Genomic DNA, 16,770 nt, shown 5'->3' on the forward strand with positions numbered 1-16,770 from the left:
ATTAGTTTTTCAATGGATGTTCTCACATGCTACCAGTGTAACAAACGAGGTCACATCAAAGTCAACTGCTGGTTCAACCCACAAAATCAGAATAGAACGCAAAACAATAGAAATGTTGCTACATCAGGAACTGTAGGCACATTTTGGGTCAGTGATGATACTAAGGATCTTCTCTTATCTGCGATGGCCAACTTGAATCTGAAACAGAATGATGATGAAATATGGTATGTTGACTCTGGGGCAACAACTCATGTCACCTGCAATGCAAATAAGTTCTCTACTTTGACTCCCTATTTTGGTAAATCTAATATTGTAACTGTTTAGTTATACATTGCCGGTCCCAACTCCGGATAAAGGAGGAGGGTTGCGGTAGGCCAGTGACAACCAACATAAAAACTTAGTCATACCCTATGAATATGAACCAATATGAGAATTTCGTTGGGGTGTTCCCTACTGAGCGACGCGCTGTACTCTATAGGCCCGGAGGCAGTGATAAATGGGCAAGGGTTGCTAGGTCGTCGCCCGGAAGCGCTGCGTCACACCGGCGCCCGGGTGTGGTGTCAAATAGGCAAGGGTTCCCTCACTTTGTTGGACAGGTGGGGATAAAGAAGTTAGTCCAAGACCATAAAATTATGTTAGCCACTTGGAACATAGGGTCTTTAACTGGTAAGTTGGTAGAGTTAGTAGATGTTATGTGTAGGAGAAAGATTGATATTTTATGTCTACAAGAGACCAAATGGGTAGGTGTGAAGGCAAAAGTGATAGAACCTTGGGGATATAAGATTTGGTATACAGGAATAAATAGAAATAAGAATGGAGTAGGGATTGTTATAGTTGAGGTCCGTAGGAAGGGTGATAGGATTTTACTTATTAAATTAGTATTAGGTACGGATATTATTAATATTATTAGTGTTTATGCACCTCAAGTAGGTTTAAATGATTCCATTAAACGTCAATTTTGGGAAGATTTAGATGGAGTAATACAAGGGATATCTTATGGAGAAAAGATTTTCATCGGCGGTGACCTTAATGGATATGTAGGCATTAGTAGGGATGAATTTGAGAGTATCCATAGAGGCTATGGTATAGGAGAAAGAAACGAAAGTTGAGAAAGGATTTTAGATTTTGGTTTGTCCTATGATATGATCTTAGCAAACACTTGGTTTAGGAAGAAGGAGTCTCACCTAGTAACATTTAAAAGTGGGGTTAATACGAGTTAGATAGATTTTTTCCTACTTAGAAAGAGAAATAGGGGTTGTTTCATCGATTGTAAGGTTATACCGGAAGAAAGTGTAGCTACACAACATAGTCTTAATTTTAGATCTTAGAATTAGACAATGCCACAAAAGTGATAGACATAAGATAAATCCTAGAATTAAGTGGTGGGCACTGAAAGGAGCTAAACAAAGAATGTTTGTAGAGCAGGTAGTTAAGGAAGCTGATTGGTGTCTCGAGGAAGATTCAGAATCAATGTGGAATAAGATAGCGGGTGGCATGAGAAATGTGGCTAAGGAGGTATTGGGTGAGTCTAAAGGAGATGCACCGCTAGGTAATGATACATCATGGTGGAACGAGGATGTCAAATTAGCTATTAAGGTCAAAAGAGAGTGTTATAGAAATCTAAGTAAGAGTCGTGATAATGAGAACTTGGAGAAGTATATGATAGCATGGAAGGAAGCTAAAAAGTAGTTCGAAACGCGAGGAATAAGGTATATAAGGAGGTTTATGACAAGTTGGATACCAAAGAGGGTGAGAAGGATATTTATAGGCTTGCAAATATGAAAGATAGGAAATCGAGGGATCTGAGTATGGTTAGATGTATCAAAGATGAAACGCAAAGGGTTTTAGTCAAAGATGAGGAGATTAAGGAGAGATGAAAAGATTATTTTGATAAGCTATTTAATGGAAGTCATGCTCAGGATCTTGGAGACTTGTCCATTCCTTTTCATGAGATGAATCGTGACTTCATGTGCAAGATTCAAAAGAAAGAAATTGCAGAAGCTTTGAAGAAAATGAAATCAAGAAGGAGATAGTTGGCCCGGATGGTGTATACCTATCGAGGCTTGGAAATGCTTGGGAGAGAAAGGTTTAGAATGATTGACAAATCTTTTTAACAAGATTTGGCGGACAAATAAGTTGCCTAAGGAGTGGAGGAAGAGTACTTTGGTGCCTCTATATAATAATAAGGGTGATATACAAGATTGCACAAACTATCGTGGTATAAAACTCATGAGTCATACTATGAAACTTTGGGAGAGGGTGATTGAGTCTAGGTTGAGGAAGGTTGTCATGATATCGGAGAATCAATTTGGTTTTATGCTTGAAAGATCAACTATGGAACCTATACATCTTCTTAGACAACTTATTGAGAGAAATAGAGAGAGGAACAAAGATTTGCATATGGTTTTTATTGATTTGGAGAAGGCATACGATAAAGTACCTAGGGACGTTCTTTGGTGGACAATAACGAAGAAAGGTGTTTCTCTCAAGTACATTAGTATAATTAAAGATATGTATGAAGTAGTATTAACCAATGTTAGTACTTGTGGAGGGGTGACAACCAATTTTCCTATAACGGTTGGGTTACATCAAGGATTTGTTTTAAGCCCTTTCCTATTTGCTATAGTGATGGATGAGCTTACGAGATCAATTCAAGAAAATGTGCCGTGGTGTATGTTGTTTGTTGATGATATTGTTTTGATTGACGAGTCTAAAGCTGGGGTTAATGCTAAGTTAGAATTATGGAGACAGACATTGGAAGCAAGAGGTTTTAAGTTGAGTAAGAGTAAGACAAAATATATGGAATGTCGGTTTAGTAAGCAACGAAGTAGTGATGGGAGTGTAGTGAAGCTTGGTGAGCAAGAAATACCGGTGGATGACTGTTTCAAATATTTGGGATCTATCATTCAAAAGTATGGAGAAATTGATGGAGATGTAAATCATAGGATAAAGGTTGGGTGGATGAAATGGAAAAGTGCAACTGGAGTGTTGTGCGATCGTAGAATGCCATTGCGGTTGAAGGAAAAGTTTTATAGGACGACTATTAGGCCCGCTTTACTATATGGTACGAAATGTTGGGCTGCCAAGAGACATCATATTCAAAAAATGAGTGTAGCTGAGATGCGTATGCTTAGATGGATGTGTGGAAATACAATAAAAGATAAGATTCAAAACGAGGAGATACGTAAGAAGGTAGGCGTTGCACCCATTGAAAATAAGATGAGAGAGAATCGTTTACGGTGGTTTGGACATATTCGGTGAAGGCCTAATGATGCTCCAGTTATAAGGATGGAGAAATGGGAAAATATATTAGTTAAAAGAGGTCGGTGTAGGTCTAGGAAGACTTGGATGGAGATGATTGGAAATGATATGAATGCTTTGAACCTCATCGAGGACATGGCATTGGATAGAAATGATTGGAGGAGAAAGATTCATGTGGAAGACCCAGAATGATTTTCTTTTTTGGTTCATATCGCCGACCCCAATTGTTTTGGGATGAAGGCGTGGTTGTTGTTGTTTTGTAATATTGTAACTGGAGATGGGACTCGTCACCCTATTTCAAACATAGGCAACATCCTCGTTCCTTTGTCTGAATCATCTATTCCTTTGTCTGATGTTGTTCATGCACCAAATATAAAGAAAAATATTGTCTCTGCTTCTAAGCTTGTTGTCTCTACCAATTCATTTGTGGAATTTATTCCTACTTCTGTCTTTGTTAAGGATCTTCAAACGAAGGAGATGTTCACTAAAGGAGAGCGAGGTGAAAACATGTATGTCTTCAATGAAGATCTAACCTCCAGTGTCCTGAAGTCCAAGTCTGATCGTGTTTCTAAAAGCATCCTAAGTATATCAAAATGTAATAAGCCAGATCTCTGGCATTCTCGTCTTGATCTTTGTAGTTAAGTCTTTGTTGAAAAGTTACTGTCCAATGGTTTTCTTTCAGAGTCTGTTTAACCTTCATTGAAGGATAAAATGTGTCCCAGTTGTCAGGTCTGCAAAAGTCATGTACTTTGTTTTTATCAAATAAATAAAAGAACCTCCATGCCCTTTGAGATAATATGTTCTGATGTTTGGGGCCCAGCCCCCAATCCTTCCTCTTGTGGAAGTAAATATTATGTATCTTTTATTGACAGTTTCTCTCGTTTTACCTTGATATTTTTTGTGGAACACAAATAAGAGGTTTTTCTTATTTTCCGTCACTTTCATGCCTATGTTAAAACTCAATTCTCCCAAAATGTTCAAATTCTCCAATGTGTCGGAGGCAAGGTTTTAAAACCCGTGACTCGGAACTCGACTCGTTCTTTATTGACTCGTGACTCGGCGGGTCAACTCGGTGACTCGGACCGGGTTTTGTTAACTTTTGATTTTAAAAGAAAAACACTATATAAATTATCATTTAAACATATAACAGTTTGTAGAATGACTTAATTACTAGTGTAATTGATTAATAAGTAAAATAACATCAAGTAAACGTATATCTAACTTATAATTACTCATCTAATAGCAAGAAATCGAACAACCAAGCAAAACAATAATTCAATATTTCAATAGAAACAAGCTCTAAAGTAAAGTTAAGTTAAAAACTTACAAGAGTAAGAGTAAAAACTAAAGTAAAGATAATCATACTTGAGCAATCTGCCAATGCATGTCAGCAATCAACTTTCGCATCTCAGCAATAACCATACTAGACCCATGGCCATATAACAAAATTACAAAGTTCCCAAGTATAAAGTTAATTATCATAACACAATGACAAAATCAAATTTCAAACATCCAAAATTGATCCACTTTTTCAAAATATGATATCTCAATTCTCAAGTCAAGAGTCAATGGCTCAAATCTCAAATAGAGGTGAAGTGCTATTATTTGAAACTTCATTTGAATCAATTCTTGAGTTGGAAGTAGAAATTAATGGCTGAATTGGAGTACTAGTGGTTGCATTTTCCCTTGCATCTTCATCTTCAACTCCATCACCACCTTCATCAGCAATAAGATTAGCTTCTTCAATGTTTTCAACTTCCATCTCCAAGCCTCTTAAGAAATCCTTCATTCAATAAAATATGACACATTTGAGTTAACATGCAATAGAGAAAGACAAAAAACTAAATTAAAAAAAAATTAATCAAGTTAAAATATCAAACAAACTTTTACCTCATCTCCATCTAAAACTCCTTCTTGCATGACCCATTCATCCATTGGTGTTTGCAAATATATATTGTCCAAAGAAATTGGGTAAAGACGTGTTCTCTTTAATTGCTTTTCTCTCAGACGTAAATTATAATGGACAAACACTAAGTCATTAAGTTTCTTTTGAGCTAATCTATTTCTTCTCTTAGTGTGAATTTGATCAAAGGTACTCCAATTTCGTTCACATCCAGATGAAGAACATGTTTGACTAAGTATACGAATAGCAATTTTTTGAAGATCGGGGGCACATATTCCATGCATTTTCCACCACATTGCTGCATAAAGCCAAAACACACAAAAATGAAAAGTTGATTAAAGAAATATTCTTTTGCACAACACAACAATAATGTTAAAGATAAATCACCTGGCTTATGCTCATCTCTAGTCATAACAGCTATAGAAGTACCAAAATCTGCACTTGCGTCTTCAAATAACTCAAGTTGCTTGTATGCTCTTACTCTAGCTGAAATATTTGGCTCCAACTTCTCAATACATTTAATTAAACCACGCCTTACTTCAGGATGCTTTGTGAATTACATGAAATAGTGCAAATAGTCAAATACATTAAATTGATAATTGATAAAAGAAAGTTCATATTCAAAATTTAAAATAATTAATAAAAAGATATAAACAAATACATACCTTAGAAAATTGTGGACTATAGTGGTATTTGGGATTGAGATAGTATGCTGCTGCATGAAGAGGGTGATGAAGTTGATTTTCCCAACGATTGTCAATTATTTTCCAATAAGGTTTATACTTTTTCTCCTCATTGTCATGAATTTCTTTTATAGCCTCTTTGGCTCTATCCATAGCTTCATAAAGATAACCCATTGTAGGATTTTCTTCTCCATCAACCATTCTCAAAACTTTGACCAGATGTTCTATAGTTTTACCAGTTGATTCTACGACTCTCCAAAAATTACTATTCAATATAATATCCTCCATCTCTTTCCTCTCAGCAAATGATGAATATTTAGAATTGTTCCATTCATCTGATGCCATCATTTTTCTAAGACCACTTCGATGTTCTAGCAAAGATTGAAGCATGATAAAATTAGTGGCAAATCTTGTAGTAACCGGTCTTAGAATTTCTTTCTTATTAGAAAATTGAGTCCTCATTAGGTTCAAAACAAAAGTATGATTGTAGATGAACTTCGTGATCCTTTTTCCTTTTTCCACACATCCAGCTATGCTTTTTATCGTAGACAAATCTTCAAGCATGAGATCTATGCAATGAGCTGCACAAGGAGTCCAAAATATGGTTTTCCTCCTATCCTCCAACATCTTTCCAGCTGCTTGATAGTTGGCTGCATTATCTGTGATTATCTGCCATTTTTTAATTTCAAAACATTATTAACATACTAGACAAATTATAAATAGCAATGTTCAATAGAAAATTACAAAAGAACAAAATGATATACCTGAACAACATTCTTTGCACCTACTGTTTCCACCACTTCATCAAATAATTTTAATAAATTTTCTCGATTCTTCACGATACTTGTTGCATCAACTGATTTCAAGAAGTAAATACCCCTTGGACAATGAACCAAAAAATTTATCAATGTCCTTTGTGTTGCATCTTTCCAACCATCAGCCATAATAGAACAACCCATTTCAGCCCAAGACTCCTTGTATTCTTTGAAATAATCATCAATTTTTTTAATTTCTTCTTGTAATAATCTTCCAGAAATCTCAGCTGAAGAAGGCGGCTTCAATCCCATTCCTACTGAGGAACAAACTTCAATCATCTTCGTAAAATAAGGAGAATTGGCTGCGTTGAAAGGAATGGCTGAATGATAAAAATTCTCGCAATAGCTGAACATAACCTATCTCTAGCTTTTCTATCCAAAGCTGCTCTTATTCCAAGTTGTTTCATTGATGGAGACCCTGCCTTCACTTGAACAAAAGCATCAAGATTATGCTTTTGGGCATCATTCATCAATTTTTTCCCTTTTATATATCTTTTCTCAGTAGACTTATCACTTTCATCTGACAAGTCCATATCATTATCATTTACTTCAACAAAGGAACCAATCTCATTTACAATATTTCTCTTATATAATTTGTGTTCCTTAAATGACTCCAAATCCTTACGAATTTTTTTTCTTACAGATTCTTCGATTTTGTCGCATGGTTCCACCTCTCCTTTAATACCAGCAAGATGATACTTAAGTCTATTAATGCCACCACTCATTTGTTTTGTACACCAAGTACATTGTACCCTCTTTTTCTTATCAAGTGGTAAACCAAAATCCCACACAGGGTCCTTTCCTTTGGTGAATGTTGTTGGAGTCCTTGAAGATCCTTCTTCTGACATTTCTTTGATGATTTGATAAATCTAAACTGTTAAATTTGAAAAGTTAAAAACAATGATACGGTTAGTAGATTATGTACAAAGTTATGATTCCATCATTCCACACAGGGTCCTTGACTCCTTGTCATGCCATGTTTCCCCTGACACGTTGCAGAAATCATGTACTTTTAAGATAGACAAGAAGAACTGCTAGAAGAACAAAGGGTTACAGTTACACATAGGACATTTAGATGATATTGCGGCGAGATCAGAGAAAAAAACAAAACAGGAAATTATGGAGGAAGAATACAGGAAATTCAAGAAATTAACACATAGGAAATTAAAAAGAAATTAAAAAACAGAAAAATCAGTAAAAACAAAACAAAGAATTAACAAAACAGAAATTGAAATGTATTGAAACCCAGACAATGCATGTAATGAAAGACAGGAAGTTCAGTAAAAAAAATGATACTTAGCAAAATGAAGAGCAAAACTCAGTAAAATAACAAAACAAAAAAATAAACTTAGTTAAATGAAAACTAACAAAAATTCTGGAAAACAAACTGCAAATAAAAAAAAAAAAAACAAAAATATGAAATTACCGAAACTAAAACAACAAATGCAATGAGATTGAGACTAATGATACACAGAAATGAACATACGACAAATAATGAACTGAAATAAAAAAAAACCACCAAATTTGAAATGCAGGTAAAAAAAATTTGCAGATATGAGAAACTGCTCTAATACAGGATGAACAAATGATTCAGCAATGAGATTAAACAGAAAGCAATTAATGCAGGGAAAATGCGGATAAAAATGAAAATACAAAGCAACATAAATGACATGCGAAAATGAAAACTTAGACGAATGTTGTGCAACTCACCATGTAATGCATGGTACTGAAGCGTACGCCTCAGGTACTGAGGCGTACGCCTCAGGTACAGAGGCGTACGCCTCAGGTACATACAACATACATACCTTCACAAATCTCTCCGAAAAAACTCGCCGGAAAATCTGCACTCGCCGGAAAATCTCGCCGGAATATCGTGCGGCACACTGTTTTTGCTAGAGAAGATGCGTCGGATTTGCAACGACGCCTTACTGTTCACACTTCACCGTCGATGTGTTTGCTTCGTTCCCAAAAAAAATAACGATACATACCTTCACAAATCTCGTCGGAAAATTGTGCCGGAAAATCTCGCCGGAATATCGCGCGGCGACACACTGTTTTTGCTGGAGAAGATGCGTCGGATTAGCAACGATGCCTTAATGTATTTAATCGATGTGCTTGCTTCGTTCCAAAAAAAACGATACATACCTTCACAAATCTCGTCGGAAAATCGTGCCGGAAAAACGCACGGCGTCGCTGTTACTGTTAACGCCAGAAAATCAATGCCGGCGTCGCTGTTCACGCCAGAAAATCAATGCCGGCGTCGCTGTTCATGCCAGAGCTATCGTCGGATGGCTGAAAACTGAAGAGTCGAAGACCTCGGCTTCTCCTCTCTTCAGTCGAGACAGTGCTTGAAAACTGAAGAGTCGAAAACCCTAAAGTCCTTTAAGTGTTTTTGTTAAAAGGTAAAGTTTTTTTAATTTCAAAAATGCCATTTTCACTAAACCAGCGGGTCTTCAGTGACTCGGGACTCGGCCCGAGCCGCCCGAGTCAGAGCGATCCTTCCAGCGAGTTTTGTCAAGGCAAAGGTGGCAGAACTCGCCCGAGTACGCCATGACTCGTGACTCGGCCGAGTCAGCCCGAGTCATCCCGAGTCCGGCCCGAGTCAAGCCCGAGTCTTGGCAATCCGAGTATGCCTAGCCGTGTTGACTCGCTGGAGGGCCGAGCCGAGCCGAGTCAGTCGAGTCAACGAGTTGACTCGGCGAGTTTTTAAACGTTGGTCGGAGGTGGTGAGTATTCTTCCAAAGAATTTTTAGATTTTCCCCAAAATAATGGGATACATCGTAGAGTTTCTTGCCCTTACACTCCAGAACAAAAATGGAATTGCTGAGCGTAAACACAGACATATCGTGGAAAGTGCAATGAGTATGATGCATGGTTGTAACTTTCCCATTAGTCTTTGGACAAAAGCTTTTCACACTGCCACTCATGTGATAAAGCGTCTTCCTTTGCTTATCCTTAAAAACCAGTCTCCCTATTATGTTCTCTTTTGTGTACATCCTGATGATGATGAGTTACGCGTTTTTGGATGCACATGTTATGTATATATTGACAAATCCATGAAAACTAAATTTCAGGACAAAGCCTCTATGCCAATTTGTAGGTTATGCAGATGAACACAAGGGTTACATGTGCTATGACCCTGCCAATAAAAAGATCATAATTTCCAGAAACGTTGTTTTTAATGAAAATAGTTTTCTGAAAAATAAAGCAAATCACAATCGTGAACATGGTGTTGCAGCTGATAATTTGTATGATCCATAGCTCAGTGCTGAACTTATTTCACATGCTGTTGAACATACCACTTTGGCTCCTGAAAGCATATATAATGAGACGACTTCAGATAAGATATCGAAAACAGAATGTCTGAGATACAAAGGAAATGTCTATACCAGGAGACCCAGAAATCCAACAGATGCACCTGTTGGAGAACACATGGCATTGTCAAGCAACAAAGACGCACCAAGAAGATCAGGCATGATAAAGCACCCTATTGAAAAATGGGTGAGTTATGATAACTTCTCTATGGATTTTCAGATTTTTCTATTCAAGATTGAAAAACACGAGGAACCACTTGGGTTTTGTCAAGCTGTTCAATCTAACAAATGGATTGAAGCGATGAATTAGGAGATCGAAGCACTCCATGAGTGTCAAACATGGGAGATAGTTGGCCGTCCCCTAGATGAAAATGTTGTTGGCTCAAAATGGGTCTATAAGATTAAGTATAAACCGGACGATAGCATTGAACGATACAAGGCACGTCTTGCTGCCAAAGGATTCACTCAAGAGTACGGTCAATATTATGATGAGACTTTCAATCCATTGCTGAAAATGGGGACTATTCGTATTATCCTTGGCCTGGCTATTGAACATGGGTGGACCCTTAGTCAGCTTGATGTTAAAAATGCATTCCTTCATGGAGATTTAAAAGAAGAGGTCTACATGGAGCAACCTCAAGGTTATGCAGAGGGAGACCCAAAAGAATATGTATGCAAATTAACCAGAGCACTGTATGGTTTAAAGCAAGCCTCCATGTCATGGTTTGAAAGCTTCTCCTTAGCGATTCAGAACCACGGTTTCATTCGTTCCCAACTAGATCATTCTCTATTCATGTACAGAGATGGAACCACTATGGTTTTCTTACTTATATATGTTGATGATATAGTGATCAATGGTAATGCTCCAGACCATATTCAACGAATTAAAGCTTTACTAAGTATGCGATTCAAGATGAAAGATCTTAGAGAACTGAGATATTTTCTTGGTGTAGAGGTAGACAGACATAATAAAAAAATGTCATTGACTCAACACAAATACACTCTTGATCTTCTAGCCAAAGCAGGAATGACAGATTGCAAACCTGTGCCTACACCCAGTGTTGTCAATCAAAAACTCAGTATCTGTGATGGTGAGTTATATCCTGATGCAAGCAAGTATCGCAGTTTAGTGGGCATGTTACAATACCTCACCTTTACTAGACCAGAGATTGTATATTCTGTAAATCAAATATCTCAGTTCATGCATGAACCAAAGACTGGTCACATGGATGCCGTCAAACGTATTCTTCGCTATCTAAAAGGCACGATGGGTGATGGACTCACAAATGTACAATCTTCATGGGTAACACCGAAACATGACATATTGGCCTATACAAATGCAGACTGGGCAGGAGACCCAGACGAAAGGAGGTCTGTTTCAGGATACTGTGTTTTCATTAGAAGTAATCTTATCTCATGGAGTAGCAGAAAACAAAAAGCTGTGGTAAGATCTAGCACAGAGGCAGAATATAGATCTATGACAGCTACCACAGCAGAAGTGACCTGAATTAGACATTTACTTACAACGATGGGAGAGAGTATCTCAAGTTCGACTCTCATGTGTGATAATAGAAGTGCTATACAAATTGCGTTCAATCCCGTTCATCACAGTCAGACCAAGCATATTGAGATTGACCAACATTTCATCAGACAAAAGATAACAAATAAAGAGATTGAACCGGTTTATGTGTTTTCAGAAGACCAAGTCGCTGATATGTTCACAAAAGGTCTCACAAGTAACCGTTTCAGGTATCTGAAGAACAAGTTGCACATGGTTCACTCCCATGCACAACTTGAGGGAGGGTATTAGAATATGGGTCGGATATGGATCCTGTAGAGGACCCATATGGTTCACGTGTATGTTATATTGTAATGTAATATACATTACTAACCTAGGGAAGTTTTGTCCATGTAAAAGAATTGTGAAACCTATTTACCTTAATGATGTTTTAGTGCATTCACCAAGTGTAATTGTGGCTGCCGATTCTCAACAAAAATCGGAGCTCTCTCTCTCTCTTCTCCCCTTCTCGATTTCTACAGGATTTTATCACATGTTAACTAAAAACATCACAACAAACAAAAATCTCATATGCTAATCTTCATCTCTAAACTATAAAGATCCTAGAATGAAACTACATATGCCAAGAATCAGGACAAAAAGTCCTCATTGTTGCATCCAACTGTTGCACCACCAGTTTGTTATATTTTTTGCATCTATTTTTGATATATGAAGTCAATCGAGTTCAACGTGGTGAATCATTGTCATCATCTTTAGAGTTTGGAACAATGTGGCAGTTATTCTTCTTTGCATTGCTGCAATCTTCTCCTTTTTTCAAGTTATTCTAACTCTCAACAACCTCAACAAGAAAAGTGGTAGAAATAGATGGAGAATGACATGGACTCAAATAACAAAGTTCTGCAATTGCTCCCATCCAACACCATATCGTTCCACCACTCGACTATATGAATTAAAGGTTACAATATGAAATAGGTATGTAATCAAATCAATGAAAATTTATTCTCTCTGTCACTTGGGTGCGGGTGCAGCACTTTGAAAAAACTTGGGTGAGGAGGTGCGGCAAAAAAAAAAAATATATATATATATATATATATATATATATATATATAAAGTCCAAAAGTTGGACATAAATGACCTTGGGTGCATTGACCGCACCCAGGGTCAGGTTGACCGCACCGGGTGCCTCACCCGCACGTGCACCCGCATCGCGTCGCATCGACGCGGGTGCGACACCCGGTTGGCCGAGTCCCTATGATAGTTTATTCTATAAAAAAGAACAATAGGATGAAGAAGAGAATGGGTGAGAAGAAGAGGGGGAAGTGGAGAGGGAATAAGAATAAGGGAAAAGAAGGGAAAAAAGATGCAAGTGGTAGAGAAGAAGAAGAAAAAGGGGCGAGAGAGCGAGAGCAAACACTTCCTTCTTTGACGAGAGAGAGGGAAAAAGGGGGACAGTTAGGGTTTTAACTCCCCCTCCCCCCCTTTTGTATTCCTTTTAACCTAAACAAATTATTACTAGGTTGACCCCTTGCCTTTGTGAGGATAACCTAGTCGCCGATTCAGTGACCTAGGTGATGCCTAGTCAGCGGGGGCCAAAACGGATCCTAGTTGTTGTAGACTAGGTGCTGGACCTATGTCTAAGGTGACTGGCCGACTAGTCTTTGCTTTTGGCTACTTAGGATGTAATGAATTTTTTTGGGTGCCTTTGATTTGGTGTGCAATGAGTGAGTTTCGTAAACATGGATAATTATTGGGTATTTGAAGAACTCAATTACGATTCTTCAAGCATTAGTAGTTTTGAATGCTTTGTAGACAATCTACTTACATGTTGCATGAAACACTTTATACTATGTGTATTGCTTACAAAGTAGTACATTTGTATGATATGCATGAATTTGCAAGGCCATTTGTTGTTTATAGGGAAATAAAGTGAAAAGAGTATTGGATACTAACACTTTTGTTGCATGTGAGCATTCTGTGGTATTTTACTACTTTATTAAATACCTTTCTAAAAAGGTTTTCTTGACCTTAAGAAAAGAAAAGGAGTATGGTTCTAAAATCTTTGAAGTGCATGAGATTGCAAGCCAATCGACTATTTACAAGAAAATTGGCAAAGGTCTGTAGTGCATGGTGGCAAAGTTGTAAAAAGCATCTCGTAACCCTTATTGGTCAAGCTCAAAATAAGATAAGTACTATATCGTATTGTGAAAAATGCATTTAAAATAAAATAATTAAAAAATCCAAAAAAACATAGAATACAAGTAAAAAATAAATTTAAGCTTTAAGATCAACTAAGTATAGATATGTCATTAACATCCCATAAAGTTTACTATATAAAGTCATAATATAGATGCCACAAGATTTCATTACATAAAAGCTCTGTCACATAGTCTCGGCTAGGGAGGCGACGCACCCGCGTCGACACGCCCCAACACGGGTGCGGCTTCGAACACGGGGCAGACTCAGTCAACAGGTGTCAGACTTGATCAACACACCTAGGCCGAGTCTGTCCACTTTATAGACTCTGTCAACTTTGACTGAGTCTATAAAGGTCCATTTTCAAACTCATTTTGGATTCGGGTCGGGTTCAGATCCATACCTAACCTAGATCCAAAATGTTACATACATCGGGGCCAAACCCTAAAGAGGGGTTTACGACAAGGGGAGGGGCTCACCCTGTCGATCTTTGCCTCGCCCCCCGCCCCCCCCCCCCACAGTCGTCCGGTCTTCATCCTCTGCAGTCATGCCAGCGACCCAGACCTCGGCGACCGTAGCCGCAGGCGACGCCAACCGCCCTCTTCCCCAGCCACGGGTCTCATATTTGCCTCCTCCCTCTTCTGTTCTTCTTCCTCTTTGTCCGGCAGGGGGTTCCCCCTTCCTCCTTGTTTTCCGGCAGGGGGCTGCCCCCTTCCTTCTTGTTTTCCTGCAGGGGGCGGAGGCCCCTGCCATACTTTATTTTTCGACAGGGGGCGCCCCTACCTCAAATGTATTTTTCAGCAGGAGGCTGCCCTCTGCCTCGTTCTTATTTTCCAGCAAGGGGCGGACCCCCTACCTCGTTCTTTTTTTCCGCCCCCCTGCCGTACTTTATTTTCCGGCAGGGGGCTCCCCTGCCTCAGATGTATTTTTCGGCGGGGGGCTGCCCCCTGCCTCAGTTAATTTATTGTTATATATATAATTATATATATATTTTTAAAAACATTTAAATATATATAGCCGAGTCCCTGTGTCCAAAATTTTTGAAATTGCGCCACACCCGCACCCGCACCCATGTGACATAGCATAAAAGTTTTATGACAAGACAAAAAAGCTCATTAGTCATCTTCATCATCAAACATTCCTAGTTCTATGTCAGAGATGACATCTTGTTGTGGGTCTTGTGGCTCATCATCTTCATCATTTGGTTGTGCGGCCAATGCTTGGAACTATGTTATTGCTTGTTGTTCCCTTTTTCTATCATTCATATTCCTAATTTCTTTTATGTTGGCTCACATCTCAGCTCATGCATCATCTATAGCCATCCAACATGGTTGCAATATTATAGAAATTTTCGACCAGGCCATGGGTTGGGCTCTTAAGGGAATGACTTGTATGGGACTTGTATGGGGAATTGCATGTAAGCCTAAGAGCTAGTTGGGCAATGTACATAAGGGTAGTTTCTGGGCTGTTATTGGGTGTATTATGGTCATTCTAATCTCTCCTTAATGGAATTATGAAACTACTAGAGATTGGCTTTCTGACCAATTTGGTTGAGAGAATCCCTTTCCAACAACCCTTCTCATCCTTCCCAGTTCCCTAACCATCATTTCCAACCTCTCCATCTCTCTCCTTAACTCTAAGAACATATACTGTGTTACTGGCTACTTTCCTATGGATAGTTTTTCGCAGGTGTCAGGCATTCTTTATTTGAGATGATGTTTTGGTCAGATCCCAGGCATTCTTGATTTGAGTCAACATCATTATGATTTTTCTGGGCGGGCTGCATATGCCACTTTCTATTTTGCTTTTTGACTGCAAAATTGAAGTCATGCAACTGTTTCATGGTCTAATTTTTAGTGTTTTTAAGGAACTTTTAAATGTCTCTGTAGCAAGAAAATTGTCCATGATTGGGGTTTCGTATAGCTCTTTCATACACAAAAGATGAGTTTTTTTCCCCTTCATTTCTCTTTTTTTTAAACCTTGAAAACACATCAATAAATGACTGACTCATCCAATAAAGAACTACTTGCTATTTACTGCACTTTAATGGGCATAAAAAACACAGTATGTTATTGAAAATAAAACTGAGGTAAGTTTGGCACCTCCAAATGTTTTATACTGATTGACATTGTTAAGCATTTCTAAACCTCAATAACTGGAAATTTTAGCTGTACTTGAAGTTTCTAGTTTTTGCAGTTTTGTAATTTCCACTCCATTGACTTTGCAATTTGACTTTTTTCACTTGTTCTTGTTGTTTATTGGTTTCCATGGCTGACTATTTTTCTTATGACTCAGGAAAAACATTCAGAAGAATCTTATAATTTAGCATGTATACTCACTCTTCCTCCTTACCAAAGAAAAGGATATGGAAAGTTTCTTATTGCATTCTGTAAGTTGACAGTCATTTTCTCTCTTTATTTTCTTGTTGCTTGTTCAAGCAAAAATGAATGATGATGATTTATGACTTATGTCATATTAGAATATTGTTGTTTAGTTACTGATTTTATTCATAGTTATATTATTTGTTTGATTTTCTTTATGGGTTTATAATGTATGATATGTCTCGTTCTCCTTAGGAAAATTTTGTTCTTTGTGGTTTTCAGGAGTTTTTCCTCATTATTCAACTCAGTGTAGGTAACATGTTTTTTTCCTTGTGTTCTTTATATATATATATATATATATATAGTAATGATATGGTGCTCTCGGAGTACCTACTGAAAAGAAGTCATCATTCATATATGGGTTTGGATCCGAGATCCAGACCCAATTCAAGTTCATTATGCCACATGTTTATTAATGGTTCAATTGTATTTAGGCCTGTTGTGTAAAGGGTATTTTGGTACCCTAATATTTGTATTAGCATATACTTAATGAAAAGCCTACTGCGCAGATCCCTATTGAGGATTTTCAACAACACACGTTCACGTTCTCTCTCCCATTCTCTCTCTATTCTTGTGATTGAACATCAGAATCTTCAATTTCTATCATGGTATCAGAGCAACAAATCCAGTCTTGAAGATCTGATCTCCTTGTGATCATCAAATCGAGTTTTCTGTCTCATTTTAAGGTAGTTCCCTATCTA

The 16,770-nt window shown here is 37.8% G+C and overlaps 2 protein-coding genes across 4 annotated transcripts in view; one reads left to right on the forward strand and one right to left on the reverse strand.

Annotated features, from left to right (window-relative positions):
- Window positions 1-16,770, forward strand: part of LOC149846992 (histone acetyltransferase of the MYST family 1-like) — a 62,859-nt gene that overhangs the window by 21,687 nt on the left and 24,402 nt on the right. For all 3 annotated transcript variants that reach the window (XM_089996730.1, XM_089996731.1, XM_089996732.1), the window contains one exon: window positions 15,984-16,077. In XM_089996730.1, coding sequence (XP_089852856.1) covers window positions 15,984-16,077 — 94 coding nt within the window. The remainder of the gene's footprint in view (window positions 1-15,983; window positions 16,078-16,770) is intronic.
- LOC149846993 (uncharacterized) lies at window positions 5,100-7,510 on the reverse strand. The gene is made up of 3 exons (XM_089997130.1): window positions 7,177-7,510; window positions 5,830-6,092; window positions 5,100-5,711 (listed from the first exon to the last, which is right to left on the reverse strand). Exons 1-3 carry the CDS (start codon window positions 7,508-7,510, stop codon window positions 5,316-5,318), a joined length of 993 nt encoding a protein of 330 aa, XP_089853256.1. The 3' UTR covers window positions 5,100-5,315.

The sequence above is a fragment of the Nuphar pumila genome, chromosome 2 (assembly GCF_984573655.1).
Source record: "Nuphar pumila chromosome 2, dmNupPumi1.hap1.1, whole genome shotgun sequence".
NCBI lineage: Eukaryota > Viridiplantae > Streptophyta > Magnoliopsida > Nymphaeales > Nymphaeaceae > Nuphar > Nuphar pumila.

What these genes read in the sequence shown, in the direction of transcription:
- LOC149846993 (XM_089997130.1), bottom strand. Translation starts at nt 7,510, where the DNA reads ATGTCAGAAGAAGGATCTTCAAGGACTCCAACAACATTCACCAAAGGA. An exon ending in TATGGACTTGTCAGATGAAA is followed by an intron (nt 6,093 to 7,176) that starts GTGATAAGTCTA and finishes GGAGAGTCGTAG; the next exon opens with AATCAACTGGTAAAACTATA. An exon ending in ATAGTCCACAATTTTCTAAG is followed by an intron (nt 5,712 to 5,829) that starts GTATGTATTTGT and finishes TAATTCACAAAG; the next exon opens with CATCCTGAAGTAAGGCGTGG.